General features: G+C 40.5%; 1 protein-coding gene across 1 annotated transcript; it reads left to right on the top strand.

The window, feature by feature from the left end:
• The first annotated feature begins 3,951 nt into the window (after positions 1-3,951).
• Positions 3,952-14,314, top strand: LOC144078058 (uncharacterized). The gene is made up of 11 exons (XM_077606251.1): positions 3,952-4,280; positions 7,200-7,263; positions 7,643-7,710; positions 7,792-7,908; positions 8,203-8,526; positions 8,803-9,091; positions 10,320-10,496; positions 10,653-10,842; positions 11,784-11,857; positions 12,633-12,761; positions 13,533-14,314. The coding sequence occupies exons 3-11, from the start codon at positions 7,702-7,704 to the stop codon at positions 13,643-13,645; spliced, it is 1,422 nt and encodes a 473-aa protein (XP_077462377.1). The 5' UTR covers positions 3,952-4,280; positions 7,200-7,263; positions 7,643-7,701; the 3' UTR covers positions 13,646-14,314.
• The last annotated feature ends 2,017 nt before the right edge of the window (positions 14,315-16,331 follow it).

The following is a 16,331-nucleotide window of genomic DNA, read 5'->3' as shown; positions in this document are numbered from 1 at the left end:
ATTCGCACTGACTAATGGGAAAAAAAACACTGAAGAGACATTACAAAGAGGGAGTTGCGACCAGAGACATTACACGAGGGAGTTGCGAGGAGAGAGACAGTGCCCATGATGTTCTTATGAGCAGCATCTCGCGTCCGCTATCTACTCGTATATCAAAATTTGTCTCGTATCTCAAGATAAATATTTGCCCGAAATTTTACTCCTATCTCGAATTGCTCGTATGTCGGGCCACTCGTATGTCGAGGTACCACTGTTTATGTAAAATGAAGACTACTGTACAGTTAATGATTATTTAAATAAGTGTTGAATGTTATGAAAATTGAAATGTGCAATGTGTTAGAATCGATGTTTACATTTTTCAAATGTCTTTTTTTGTGTTTGTCACCTCTGGATGTAATGACCTCAGTATTAACGTAACCTCTACCCCATGCAACATGAAGGGAGACCATCTCATCGTTATTACCAGGGTGATCTCCTTGCCTTACACACACCAGGATGCATGCAAGATGGATTTCAATCATTACATATAACATACACCAAAACATTGTTTGACTAAAAGTTGCTGGTTTGTAAAACATTTAATCCATAGTGCAGTAAAACTTTGAAAGCTTGACGCTAATTGGTTTAAACTCAGTTTTCCTAAATAATGGAAACAAACTGTTTTCAATAGCATCCTAGAAAAAACGCATATTTTGAGTTCAATTTAATTGACTTACCAAAGTATAACTAGTCAAACAAAAATGAGTGTTTATACATTATTTTACAGGTCTTTTCCCAAAACATTTAAATAATCTGTGGCCTGCATTTACTCTACAGACCATTTTCTCATTAATTTGTAATAGGAAATATTAATTTCAATATTAAAAGGTAAAAACAGAACCTGAGATGTTGGACTAGGATAAAATAGAGTAGAAATCTCTTAGCGGTTTTCACATCAACAGTCCATTTTAATTTAGATTTATTTTTTTCTTGTTTTTGTCCAGCTCAGGTGGAATGAAAAATAAGCCATTTGGAATATTTTCTGTTTTGTCAATCTTTAATTATACTGTAAACACTATAAAAAAGTGTAGTTTATTTTTTACGAGCAGCGACACCTGAGTTCTAAATGCCACTTCCTCTGTTTATTCTTCTCTTAACTAATTCAAAGCCAATCATTAAAAAAAATATGACATCTCTCCTGTTCACGTACCGAACATGAGGTCCAAAAACTTCGTCCTCATGTCCAAGCTGCACAGTGTTATCTCTACTTCCGAAATTAATTCGTTGAAGATGTTCGATGGTGGCGATTTTTTTTAATTTCATTTGACGTTTTGTAACCAGATTTTTTTTTATATCTTGAGGGAAAAAAAATCACCATTGAGTCTTTTCTTAACCTGAATATTTTGTATGTAGAAGTATTCATACGTAGAGGTACCACTGTAAATGTTTCTGGCAATGAACAAGTTAAGAGCCCCGTTTTTCGCTCAAAAAATGCCAAAGAAAAAGCAAACCGAGCGCTCCACATCTCGTACATCCTCAGGGGAATTGAAATTTGGAGGTTCCGGATTATAAATTGCTTTTAACATGAAGTCTAAACTGCTAGCTGTTACCACAACACAACCCCACCCACCCACCCCAGTCCCACAAATTCCCAGCATCCTTCCTCGTTCTCCTTTTTATTTTCCTTTAAACCACAACGCTTCAGCCAAAAATAAAGAGAAGAATCCAAATCAAAATAAAATACAGCTACTTTTTACAAAGACCAAATTACTTTGTACCTTATCTGTCCTGTTGTGGTACAGGCCTGCGTCCTCGGGACCCCAATTCTCAGAAAACCCCAAATAAGTCTTCAAAAGCCATGCCTGTAAAGACACAGGAAGATGACCATTTTTGACTCATTTTGTCCAATTTTACTGAGCTGCTTTAGAGACAAACTCAAATTTTTGCCACATTGCTTTGTAATTTCACCCCATCCATTCAACAAATAACCAAAAATAATTGAGAAAAACCTTACAAACTTCTAAAAATTGAACTATTCAAAAACAATTAAAATTTTAGGATGAAAATTTGCTGCACATCGCTATCATTAGTAGACCCATGACAAAGGTCTACATAAAAATATCTTTTTAAATATGTAATTTTAGGCTTATTTTAACTAAGGCTAACTTGACCGCGGAATATGGCTAACCCAATAGCTAGAATATCTATCATGACGAGAAGGAATTTCCTTTTAACATGCCACGGCTAAAAAGAAAACTGAGTTCACAAAATATTTTTCCCTGTTTTGGGGGATATGGCGTCAAATTTCAAAGTTCTAGCACTCCACATTTCACATGACAGCTACTCCACACTGAATAATATTCCTACTTACTTTTAATATCTTCTTGTAATCTTGTGTGTGTTCGGGAGGAGTCACCTTAGCAACAACAATGTCCATCACAGCTCTAATTGTAACCCTGTAGTGCTTTTATGTGTGTAAAAAAAGTGAAAGAATAAACAAAAATATGACATTACGTCCCAGAATCCCTTGTTCAATAGCCACTTTTGAATTAACACAGCAGCAAATACATCACTTGTTTAAAAATTTAACATTTTCTTTCCCTTAAAATTGTACAATCATTGCAAAATGAGAGCTGTTTTTTTATTTTTTGTGGACAGTGTGTCAAAAATAAGACTTAAGTCTCATATGCTAAAAATACATGGTATATTCATCTGCCTTTAAATTCTGCAAAATGTCACATTTATCCTGACCGAGCTTTACTAATCCCCAAACCACATGTGATTGAAAAATAAATGCATACACGCACACAAGCAAGCGTGTGAGCTTTATAGTATATGGGATGACTACACAGATTATCCCTCTGTTCATAAATAGGCCACGATGTGTTAATGCATCAAGCCCACCAAAAAAGAAGTCTTTATTTATGCAGGCAGCTATAGGAGGTGGCCTAGATAAAAACATGATAGTATTCATCGCCTTGGAGTAGATGCAATACCATTGGTGCATATATTTGGCCCTCAGGAGGCCAAAAATAACGTGAGGTTTAAGATGGGGAATTACTGTCCTATTCCTGAAAACGTTTTAGTCTTAAAAAAATTATTTTCTCTGAAAAATGACGACTTTCCACTCACTTCTGGTTATTTCTTGGAAATAATTTCTTTCAGTGCTTTAATAGACAAAAGTGAGACGTATGAGCTTGGATCAAGGAGGGTAATAACAAATAGAACTTCAGAACTTGAAGTGTTCATAAGAACCTAAGGAAATAAAAAGAAAACAATATTATTTGTGATTATTTCTGTATTATAACATTTTTATGCTGAGTAAATGTTTTTTGAGAATACAAATATTTCACAAAAACAACTTGAGGTTATAGTTTACATGTAAATATTACTCTTTGGTTTACTAATAGTATATTACATATAATGTTTTATTGTTAAAAATTCGTAGGAGGAGCCTTGAAGTGTTTGGGATGGCTTTGGGTTCAATGGGTTCACATCTGCTGCCTCTGCGGTCGTGTCACTCCGCCCCCTTGGAGAAATCTGCGTTTGTAAACATACGTCACTTCCGCTGTCACGTGATCCTAAATTAATCAAGCCCGGGAACTTATTAAAACAAAGTACGCGCTTGCGTGCAGTCCTCATCTCACCATTGTTCTAACAGGTGTCGAATTTTATTATGAAAATTCACAGAGGAAATACAGGTGCTCACCTTGTGGAATTTTATGCCATTACTTTTATTGTTACAGTTGACTGTCGTACCCGACCTGCAGGTGTATTCACAGTTGAGGCATTTACCATTTTCAATAAACCAACAGTAATTTGGACTAAATTATATTATTTTACCCACTTTAAGCGAGCCTCCCCATGGCGTCTCTGCTCTGTCATGTCCCTAGCGAAACTGGGCTGCACCATTTGGTGAGGCCGCGGGGGTGCTCAGTTCTACCGCCCCCTGTCCCTCGCCCCCACCAACTGAGGCCAGGGAGACAAGACGATGATGACGAGGAGGCGGTGTCAACCAGCCACACAGCCGTCGTTTAGGTGCTGTGTGTCCGCCGTGCAGCGAGGCTTCACTCGGCGTAAACTGCCCTCCCTCCCCCGGGCTCGGAGCGGGACTTCCCGGCCGAGCGGCGTCCACTGAGGTCGGCCTCCTCTTCCACCGCCGTGTCGTGGGGGGATGCTGCGCGCTCCGAAACGGACTAAGCAGAGGCCCCGCACCAAGTCGGACATTTTTGTTTTCTATCCGGTGTCTGGAGGAGCCTTCTCTTCTCTCCCGCGAGGGGGCCATCGGAGGACACCGAGAGGTAAAGCCCACCTCGCCTACTTCACCGCACACACCCCCACCACCGCAAAACAAACATTCGCCCTCAAACATGTTGCTCAATAATAATAATAAAAACACACACAAAAGTCATACTAAGACTGGTAAAATGTTCTGTTTCATAATATAAAGCATTGGCTTGCTTTGCATAAATATTAGACGGGACACTAAAAATGTGTTCACCAACAAGTTACGCATTCATTATTAATTTCAAAGTTGTCTTCAAATGGTTCTTCTGCCTTCACTGGAATGGTGGCGTGTTTACAAAGTGGAGGAAGCCTGTTTTTATTTGGGTTTCGCTCAATTTTGGGGAGGAGCGTTTTAGCGGCTAATTGGGCTAAATGGTAGCGGGGCTCATGTTTGGTACTCCTGGGCCTCAATGGCAGGTGGACACGCATCAGTCCAACTTGTTCTGTCCTCCAAAAACGACTATACTTCTAAGTTTGGTGTTTAAAAAAGACCCAAGAACTTGCTATTCGTTGAAAATGCCTCCTTCAAAATGGCTCGTATTAAAACAAAATCATGTTTGACATCCGGTGGCAGTGCCAGCTGTGGGCCCGTTTTTATTGTCTGCCAGCTTCGCCATGCACGCCGAATGCTTCCCCGGGTAAACTTGCTCAATATTTACTGCCGAGCACGTGGTTCGTTTGTACGTTGACGTTCAAATCTCAGTAAAAGTGTCGGGAAGTGACGGGGCCCGAAGCCAAAGTATACGGCGCCGCGTTGAGCATGCAACCGACCGCTTGTCTGCCATCTCCGGGGCTGCTCTCGCGTGTTCCCGCTCTGCTACTTCTGGCTGCGGCTTCCAGCTGTGCGAGCACACGGCGCCGTCAAGGCCCATTGGCTGCACTGTAACCACCGTTTAATTTGCGTTTACGCGAGCTGGTTTTGGAGGTGAAAAGAATGGTTAGTGGGGGTTCGCTCACTTTAGAACCGAAAGGCACAGGGGAACCGTGCCATTTGGTTCCCAAATGATCCGGAAAAAGTCACAAAAATATCAGGTAAACACTTGTCATAATCATTTCCATTAATGTTTGAGTTTTCACGAAGGACCAGTAACCCATGGATCGTTTGTTGGGTTAAATTTGGCACCTTGTCCAGTCTAGACACACACCAGCCTGTCCCACTTTGTTCCCCGTTTCATGCACGCTCCATGCGGCCAGAACACGACTATCACCCGCCCCTCTCAAGTATCTCGCTTCCAGACAGCTCCCTTTCACTTTCTCTTTTGGATAAATCGTTCGTCCACATCTCAACAAGTTGTGTATATATACATATGAATGTAGATACAAATAATCCCTTTCTCAGGGCTGAGCTTTTTTAAGAACCCCCTGCTGCTAAATTCTTAGTCTGGGCACTTGGACCACAAGGATTTGGACAAGAGTCCATACATAAAACCGCACCGTCTTTATGCTATAATTAATGTACGGAAGCATAACTTTCCATGTGGTGGTGCGAGGACTTAATGTCCCGCAAGCTCATTTTTGTGTTTTCAAAACCATTTTACCCATTAGAAGAGGCCTATCAAAACATTTTCTTCTTTATCTGAGCCGCAATATAATAGGGTCATTCAACCATTATTGAAAGAAGTGAAATATAGAGTAAATCAATCAAACAAACTTGAAAATTAATTCAGTCCTTTTGTTAATGTTAACACTAAGTGCCAAAATGCCAAATGTCGACTGTTTGCCTTACACTGCCCACTAGTGCTTCGAACTATTTGTTACCATCACGAATGAAGCTAGGTGCCACCATGTGCTAAATGCTACTTTTCCATAAGGCGTGCCAGCAAGGCGCTATTAATGCCGCCCTGCCCATCCTCATTTCCTCATTCCTCAGCTCAGACTGGCAAAAACGAGCGTTATGGCATTGTTCTCCCGATCGGGTCAAGCGCTAGCTGCTTTTTTTTCCCAGATTGTTGGCATATAGTGTGCAGTAGGGCTACTGTGAGTCTTTGTGCATGTGTATTACTTAGTGTTTCATCATCATGCTGCTTCTCTCCTCTGCCTTCCCTGCGGTGGAATCTGATTTTTTGGCAAGCTGCAGAAATCCCATTGGTGGATTCCAACCAGCGGTGAAACCAGGGAGTCAATGTTAAGAGGGAGCATTTGCTACACTTGATCCATAGTAGGCCATTTCCTTGTCGTAACGTTAAATGGAGATCCAGCATATTAATCCACCAATGAAAATAGTTCCCAGCAAGTCGGACTATTCATTGAATAATATATGGATCAAAATACTATCATTCTTCCTGCTTGTCGTTATAATCCGGTTTCCTGTAGTTCCCACCAGCGTGGCAGACCTACAAAAGTTGCCAGTTAAAGTTTTTGCTGTTGGATTGTGCTATTGTTCATTATGATTAGCCAGATAGAACATTAGGTTTTGTTCCCATGTTACAGAGAAGGCAATGTTCAGGGGCCACATTGGCTGCAGCAGCTTGTTGTCTAGCAAATGAATAGAGCCTGGAGTATTAATACACCACTAAATATAGTCCAGAGTAAATCACATTTGAACATCAAAGAAACTATTTATTACTGTCAGGACCGATAGAGCTGCATTTCTACCTTAAGAAAAGTTTTAATTCTTTGTCGACACTGTTGGTGCTACAACCAGCTGTTCTCCATTTTTGTGAGATTTCAGGCCATTGGGTAAGGAACCATGACCATGGAATGGAAATCAGACAAAAAAATATGCTCTTTTTAGATATTTGTGACATGGATTTGGAAGGAGATAACTTTGGATTGGTCGTTTTAAAAGTCGCTCGCAATGCAATAAATACAGTGGGGACATAAACAGGGGTTCACTATATTACAGAGTGGAGGGCTAATGTCTGGATGAACCAAACTTTCTTGTAGCCTTCTAGTGAACTTTTGTTCAACTTCCTGTTATTATTATTTTTCAGCGGGATAAAAGTCTGCGTCATGTGAAGAAGTCTCAACCTTGAATATCTCTACTGTCATTCTGAGGTAAGCGTCCAACTAAAACAACTGTAATCCAAGAAGATTACAATAGTTAAAATCAGCCACCAAAGCTACCTACAATAGCATCAACGCTAGCAAGTGCCGGCAATATGATAATATGACGACAGTATGATTGACTGTCGGCACAGACACGGATTTTGAATTTTTGTAGCTGTTGGACACGGCAAGTGATATTTTTTCTCAAAACAATTTTTTTGCCACACTATCAGTATTCCAAAGAGAAACCTAAAAACTCTTGAGGCCTTGGCCAAGAAAAGGCAAATTTTGTTTGTTTCTTGAGTTGTTGTTTTTTTAATACACATGTATTTGATTGACTAAGCATTGTGTATAGTATGAAGTGAGTGTCTTTTCTAAATTTTTCCAGTCCAACTGACCAGAAGTAATTTGACTACAACTTGACTCCACCCATCTAAGGCCACGGGCATGCCTCAGGTAAAGTAATTGTCAGTATGACTCCATTGATTTTTAATACTGGATGTGGTCATCACCTTTGTTCTTGTGTTTACCATTTAGCCGGGTATGAATGGGATGGAGCCTGCTTTTGGCGAGGCCTACGGGGGTCACCGGGCTCTACTTAGCCCCTACCCAATGGCCATGTCACCTCAAGGGGGCAGGACAGAATATGACCAGGTCAGAACTATAATTTGAAACCCTAAACCTACTTTGAAAGCCCAAGTTGATACCCTAAAATGGATCACTAACATGGGGTTTAGACAACAACATTACTTTAAAGCTGAAATATAAAGTGTATTCCGAATTTGAAACCAGACTTTGATTAAAGCCACAACAATGGACTGGAATCGGCATAAAAATCCACAAAGACCCGAATTTTAAACCTGTTGAAAGGCTTTTATTTGAAACTATCCTAACGCAAAAAAAATCACTAAAGATAAATCACATTTGCTGATTTTCTTTATTGTCCAGAGCATTCTCCTGATGCTGGGTTCTCCCGCGTCCCCCCGCAAACGGCCCTTTGAGCTGCTGAGCGACCTGGTGGACGATGGCGGCCTGGGCGAGGATCTGCACGCCGAACGTTGGGACGTATCGGCTCTTGATGAAATGGCACGGTACACCAAGTTGGGCCTGGGCGTGGTCTCCGAGGACGCCGTGCTCATGGGCCGGTGGGGAAGGAGCCGCGAAGAGGACAAGGCGGCTGAAAAGGCGACTAAAGATGAATCTGTTGTCGTGGGACGAGGACAAGACAGGGGCGGGAGGAAGACGAACAAAAATGAAGTGTACCAATCACAGGTACGGGAGAACAATCACATTTTTAATCAGACTCAAGTCAACAACTTGTAGAATTGGCTAAAACCCTTAGAAGAAAGACTACTTTACTCTGATAAGATTGTATGAATTGACTATCGTTTGGCTCTACCAAAGTCTTAACTTCCATAGAATTTTGTGGTGGCGACCCAAGTTTAGCTACTTTTTGTTTGCCACAGAAACCAGTACTTGCTTGAAACTTAGATTTCACATTGACCTTGCCTTGGCTTCTGATTTACAAAGGTATCTTTATCACCTCAGGTGGCACAGGAGGATGCGCCAGCGTCAGGATTGCTGTTAGAGCACTGCAGTGAGGAGCACAACTATTCCCTGAGCCAGGGAGGAGAACCAGCTATTACCCAGGGTGTCCAGGAGCAGGCTCAACAGAAACAAGAAGACACACAGCAGGTCCAGGACCAGGAGAACACTGAGGAGAAGGTGGAAATTGACGAAGAGGACGAAGAAGAAGAGGAGGAAGAAGATGAAGAGGAAGACGAAGGAGAGGAGGAAACAGCGGCAGATCTCTCAAGCTCGTCTGAAACTGAATGTGGTGAGTTTTTTTCTTCTTCCTGAAAAGCTTGCCACGCTGTGTACGTTTCCAGACCTCAGACCACGTCGTATATGTCCTTCGTGGCCAAGGGCACAAGCTAGCCACACATTGGCCACCAAAGCTGCTGCGGTAGTACTTCCCGGACAACATCAACAATATCCCGCTTTTCTGGAGTCACTTCCCAGAATCAAACCAACCTTACACTACCAACATGTCAATTGGGCGGGACATACCATAACAAATACAAGAGAAAAAGCTACAGTCGGTAAATCAAGTTGAAAGTGTAGAATTTGTTGTATCAAGGAATTTGTAAGGCTTAAGAAATTCATCATTTCAAAACTTTAGCTTACACTGAAACCCTAACCCTTCCTTATAAAATCTAATCTTAATTTTAAAAAAAATACAGCATCTTGGAACCGTACTCTAAATTTGCTTCTTAACAAAAATAGCGTGACTGATGGTAGCATAATAATTCAACTTGATCCTTCATTATGAAGTAACTTGGTTTGTTTTCGTATCTTGGAAGGATTTCTCATCAAGCCTTTTTGTAACCGGAATGTTTTGTATGTAGAACCATTTGTAAGAAGAGGTGTCACTGTATTTTGAAACATTATTAACATTTCCTAAACCTCATAGCCCACAAAAATATGAGAAGTAAAGTTGTCAATCTCAATGATGTGAACCGGCAATCTTGTTGACCTGATTTATTTCTTTATACATGTGTGTCATGTTGTGTCACACTAAAGCGAAGTAACTGAAAGGGCATGGAAAGTTCAGACAATGTAGGCCAGATGTCATGTTGTATAAACAAGTGGCCGTGTGTGTGTGTGTGTGTGTGTGTGTGTGTGTGTGTGTGTGTGTGTGTGTGTGTTTGTGTGTGTGTGTTTGAGTGGACAGAAGTGGGGTGTGTGTGCGTGTGTAATGTAAGCTTGGTTGTAACATGAACTCAGTTAAAAAAGTGTTTTTTCCAGTGGTGTGTCTAGAAGGCAATGCTGGGTGCGAGGAATTATCACTCTGGCATTACAGTATTTTTGTAGATTTTAGTTTGTATATTAGTATAATGACTCACTTAGCCACTCTATTTGTTTTTCTATGTTGTTTATATACTTCAATTCAAACCGTATCACAGGCTTAAAAAATATTTCAAGCCCTAAAAGAGGATTTGGTACCTAATTTGAAATTGTCCCTCCAAAATCTTGATCTAAACCTGAATTTGAATGTCTTTCAGAGGCAGAGGTGGAGCCTGTAAGACCACCGGGCGAGCGCCCATCGAAGCGCCGCTGCTTCTGGGAGTACCGGCGCTCCCGGGTGTCTGCGGCTAAGAAAACGACAGGTGGTGGAGGAGACGACTGGTCGCTATCGTGGAGCTCCAGCACATTGCCTAGCACACTTTACCTACGACAAGGTGACAACACGGCACACAGATAAATAAAGCCCCCCCAAAAATCTAATCTTCCAATTTTCTTCAGAAAAAATAAAATTGGCAAACCCTGGCAAAGAATCTGAGGAACTGTCACTTGAAAAATATGGACGTAGCTGAAGCCCCTTTCTGATTCTATAGGCAAGAAAGGAAGACGCAAGGCTCGTAAGACAGATGCCAGCGACTTGACTCCCAACCCGCAGAAGCTACACAACATCGGCGAGCAGCTGCAGAAGCTTAACGCCGCCATCGACAGCATGGGGCCCGTTAACGACCTCCCCGCCGTCGCCAGGGCCAGATCACGCAAAGAAAAGAACAAGCTAGCATCCAGGTACATACTGTCATTGGACCCTATGAATTTCATGAAAAGTAAAACTTAAGTGCGTCAATTGATTTTATCTGACCTTATTTATTTTTATTATTAAATGTTTTCCTATCAGATTTTTTTAAAATACATTGCCTGTCCACTTTATTCTTCTTTTGATATGGCCATATACATTGTTCACTTATTTAAGGTGCATTTATGCTTGCAAAAACAAAACCCCACAAACTATAATGTGTTTGACACCTCGATCAGTATTAAAATGTCAATGGGAAAACTGACAAAAAATGTAAATAAATGTCCTAAAAGTGGCTGACTTTTTATTAGTGCCAGTACTATTTTTGCTAATAAAATGTGAGTCTATCAAATGTATTTATTTGGATCCATAAACCAACGGACAATGCTCCGAGACCCTAATTTTCAAGCTTAATTTTGCCCCATTTAAAACCGTGACTTTAGTTTGACTTGTCCACCTTCCCACAAGCAATTTTTTTTCACAACGTCACAGTGACTCAGACGCATGGATTGAATGAGTGGAAAGCAGGAAAGCAGGAAAGCAGACGGGATACGGGAAGGTCATATGGAGTTCATGTGAGTGGGAGGGGAGGAGAGAGGGGGGTTGGATGAAATGTCCATTTACATTGCTTTCTGGGAATTTGGCGTAATAATGACATTAGCAGAGATGTTGTCCCGGAACCTTTTTGAATTGTGTCCATAATGTTGCCTGCTATCGTTTTTAAGTAACCTGCGCCAGTGTTTCTTCAATATATACTTGACTATTTTTCGTCATTTGAAGAAAAAAATGAGTCTCTGGTCCAACCTTGAACACAATGGCCTTGAGGGTTGTATTTGTCTTAACTAAATAGCGCTTTATTTTGTAGGAATGACTTTTTGTTCATTGTTTTTTGTTAGTTGAAATCACGCTTCATCACTTCTTTTGTGTGTTGCAGGGCATGTCGCCTGAAGAAGAAAGCGCAGCACGAGGCCAATAAGATTAAACTGTGGGGACTCAACCAGGAGTATGGTCAGTAAAAAAAAAATATATATATCACTCTTTAAACTAAGTTTGTTTTCATTAGAGTACTGACAGGTGTGAAATTAGTTTCATTTTGCTCCCATTTTCTTCCCGTGTGAGGGTGTTGCAATACTCTCCTCGCACCGGCGAACGTCCAAGATGCTTCTTGATACAATATGACATCATCCACGCCTGCACGCAGCCTTGAAATTTGACAGCTGCCTCTCGTCTTTGTAGCGTTTTTGCAAGCGTTCCACCTCTTTGGTTTTTGTTATTTACTCCCCAGCCCGCCCCGCCGACATTCCGCTCATTCCTGCTTGCTTACCCAAGGATTTAGTGGCCTTGTATACTTGGCTTGACAGGAAATGCATCCACAGAGACACTCGCACACTTTTAAGATCTCTTTCTTTCTAATTAAAAGATGATTAGTCAGCAGAAAAGGCTACATTGTTAGCTTTTTCATACTTTATTTTGTAGATGCATCATTTGCTGATCAGTACATCATAAAATATAACCGATTTTATTTGTCGATCATGTCAAGAATCAGTTAGCCACATTAGCTTGCTACCACTTGTCATGGACATTTGTGGTCATTATATGACCATTAAAATGCACCTGGTGGATATTTTGATACTTTCTGACACATTTTAACGTTTGCAATTTTTTACATTTGTCGCTCTTTGCTAGGTTAATGTGTGAGGGGTTGGAATTTGTGTTCACGTAGTTAGTATTTGTAGCAATTTGAAGGTTTCCTGAAATGATTTGTGCTGTGTTGTACCTGTAGAAAATCTTCTGGGTGCACTGCTGCGCATCAAGGAGCTGATCCGGCAGAAGGTGGAGAGCAGTGAGGAAGAGGACATGGACGAGCGAGGAATGACGTGCCGCCTGGAGGACATCCTCTCGCAGTCCAGCGGTCAGAAACTCCCACACAATAATTCTCATAATACAGCAAATCGTAATTTCATACACATTTCCTGGTATTTTTTTTTCAATGAGTTTTAATGTTGAAAAAGACAGCTCTATTCTATGTTGCACATTTTTACCATTAAATAAGATTATTTTTTTACTTTTTAAATTAAATTATAAAATATTTTTTTTAAATCAATTCCTTACTTTTTAAAATTACCATTACTGTAATTTCAAACATAGCAATATTTTAGTGGAAAAGTACTAAGAAAATCTACATAAGTAAAAATACTTTTACATTGAAATTTTACTCAAGTAAAAATACTGGTGTAACACCTACTCAGAGTAAAGTTAGAAAGTAGCTCAATTTTGAAAAAAATAATAAAAGTAAATGTTGTTGAGCTCCTAGACACATTTTTCCTGTAGAAAAAGTAAATATATTTGGAGGAAACACAACTTTATCCTTATAATATAATCTTTTACTCGTACCTCAAGTACGTGTACTAATACTACACATTTCCGTATACTTAGTATGTGTACTTGTGTGTAGTTGTACTATCAGTATACCGACCAGCGCAGAACATAATTTCTCCAGAAATTACATTTTCTTCTTTCTGGTTGAAATGCAGCATTGATACAATAACACAGCTTGATTTCCCCATTATGAAACCTGTCAGTTTTCATCCTGGTTGCAGTACCATTTTTGACCACCACTCTTTCATATTGCTCCTGAATGAAATAATGTAAAGGTACTGAGTGTCAAAAATATCAACTGCAGGTCCTCTAGTCGCTGGGCGGACCAAAGACTTTGTGCAGAGGATCTTAGCGGCCAACGGGGGTCCTAGCCAGCATAAAGCGCCCCCCAAAGAAAGAAGCCAGGTGGCGCTCTAAACCCGACCCCTGGATGTTGCGAGTTGTGAGTGTATGCTGCTCTTGTAAAATACTGTACCCCCTTTTCCCCACCGTGTGCTGTATTCGTACCCCATTGTGCCTATAAATAGACATTGCACTGTTTTGTAGATGCCCGTAGTGGTCCGCGGGGGGGCACTAGCGAGCCGAGGCGCCTTTGAGAGCAGGGGTTCTCAAACATATTGGGTGCAGAGATTAATTTTTTGCGAGAATTGCCTTATGGTCTTTATGGCAATTACCATGTCAGCCCAAAAAGGCCATAGTCGCTAGTAGGTTACAATTTTTAATATTTTTTTTGATACGAGCACTTCATAATCTTTTCACCGTACGAGTAAAATCCAGGAAATCCGCTCACTCGCTTGGCGTTTCAGAGTGCCTTGGTGTCCCGATAGTTATGTTATGCTCCAGTTTCCTTTTAATGTTACGCAATTACGGGCTCTCTCTCTTCCCGCTCAGCTGGCTCGCTCACACTTTCGTTACATGGCCAGACTTTAGCCCGCGCGGTGAGTACTTGTACATAAATAACATTGTTTTATATTTTTCCGTATCTTTTAAAGATTAATTTGCCTTAAAATGATGCCTTTTAATATTATTTATTGGTAACGTAGCTTGTTATTGGAAGTGTTGCACGCATGAACTGGAATTGGATTCTTTGTTAAGAGGGAGCATTAGCATTTATAAGAAAATGTATTTCTTATAATCCATTCGTGAAACAGGGAGGCCTCGAGTTAAGATGGGGTTCTGTCACTACCCCTTATTTTTAAAAGGTGAATCGAGATTTAGGCTTTTCAAAAGCAATCTTCCAAAATGTCCGCCCCTCCGTCCCTCCCAGTCCCTGCATTTAGACACAGCCCAAAAAACACAGCATTCAACATATCGAGATTGCAGCATAAAGCAATACGCAACCCGATTATCCTCACAAGGGTCGTCGGGGCTGCTGGAGCCTATCCCAGCTAACTAGCGGCCCAAGGCATTGTTACGCTCCAGAACCCCCCGCGATCCTTGTGAGGATAAATGGCATGGAAAATGAATGCCTCAATATTAAAATGTGTCACAATGCTACAGTTTCGCAATTTGGATACATGTATCGTTACAGGCTTATCTTTGACCTTGAAAAATGTTACACTACTTTTCTTATGACTTTTTTTCGGGCAAGTAATGCTGAAGCACTTAGACAGTCTTTTTTTTGCAGGGGGTTCTTATAATTGCACAGATCATTTGTTTTATGGACCCGTGTTTGAGAAGCACTGCTTTAAAGGACGCCCGGGGGGGTCCTCTTTGTTTAAAAAGAATGTGGCGAGTCTTGATGTTTGAGCAGCTGTAAGCATCCCTCCCTCACCTCCCTTACACCTTCCCCCGCCACTTGATCGCCCTCCTCTTCATCATCTCGTCGCCACGTTCAAAAATTGCACCTTACTTAATCCAAAGCGACCAAAGAGAGATAAAAAAACACACCAAAACCTTGCGCACCTTGTTTTTATTTTGACTGAAACACCAGCATGCCCCCCCCACTCCCCTATGAAAAAGCATTTCAGCGCCCCATGCTCGCCCCCCCCCGTCTACCCCCAACTGATTATGTAGCGCACCTTTGTAACCACAAATTTAAACTCTTAGAGAGCAAATAATGCATTTTAGCTTTAATTTTTATTTTAATGGTGGTGTGTATAAAAATATGTGGACATACACACACACAATGGGAGAAAAAAAGTATGGAATTTCTTACTTGTGGTTTAAACCACGGTAATCAACAAGGTTGCTATAGCGACACTGACACTTTTTATTTTTTACTGAAAATCATGATTAGAGCAACATTTCTTGCAGTGATGAGAAATTCCATTTTTTTACTTCCTCTTTATATATTTACTGTATACTCATAAATATTTTGTGATATTGGGCTTTGACGCATGGACAATACCAGGGGCATCCACTAGGAGGCGTTTTCAAAAGGTTGGAGAGCATGATGCTGATTGAATATCTTTATAATTGTAATATTATTGAATTTTTAATCCTTTATAGGGCAGCCATTGACGGCACTTGATGAAATGAGCCAATGTTCATCTCAGTCAAAATGAATTCGACGTATAGCGCCGTCAATGGCAGTCACTTAATTTGATTGCCCTATGAAGAGTTAAAACTATTTTTTGGACAAAAATAAAACAGAAATGTTCAGAGCCTCAAAGCCTAATATCCAAATTCCTTATGAGTCGACTTTATTTTATTTTTGTTGGCCATGTCTGCCTTTCTTCTGTGAAGCTGTTAGACCGACTGTGTTCAAGGTCTCTAAATGTTGTGGACACGAAAGAGCGAGAGAGAGAGGAAAAAGAAAAAAAAGAATAATTTAGGACCCTTTTTGAATTGCACTGTGGTTCGAAAACTACGCACCTTGCTTGTGGGCACAAAGTCCTCCTTTAAAAAAAGACAAAAAAAGACTCGGCACCTTTATTAGCTTGGCGCTCTGAAAAGTGAGAAAAGCTGACTGGTTTTTGGCTGAAAGGCATTGCGGGGTTTGTTTGTGCTGTTGTAAAGTCATCAAGTCATTAAACTATATGTACATATATATACATGTGTATATAAATATACATATATAGATGTATGTATATATACATATTTTTGTGTATATATATACATATATACTCATGTATATAAATATGTATATATTTATGTATGT

This window comes from Stigmatopora argus, chromosome 7 (genome assembly GCF_051989625.1).
Source record: "Stigmatopora argus isolate UIUO_Sarg chromosome 7, RoL_Sarg_1.0, whole genome shotgun sequence".
Taxonomy (NCBI): Eukaryota; Metazoa; Chordata; class Actinopteri; order Syngnathiformes; family Syngnathidae; genus Stigmatopora; species Stigmatopora argus.
Note: the sequence above shows the minus strand (reverse complement) of the source record. Positions and strands in the feature narration are given on the sequence as shown.

Bases quoted from the DNA above. Each gene is read 5' to 3' on its own strand.
- LOC144078058 (XM_077606251.1), top strand. The intron at 7,909-8,202 runs GTCAGAACTATA...TTTATTGTCCAG, and splicing joins GCAGGACAGAATATGACCAG to AGCATTCTCCTGATGCTGGG. The intron at 12,762-13,532 runs GTCAGAAACTCC...TATCAACTGCAG, and splicing joins CATCCTCTCGCAGTCCAGCG to GTCCTCTAGTCGCTGGGCGG.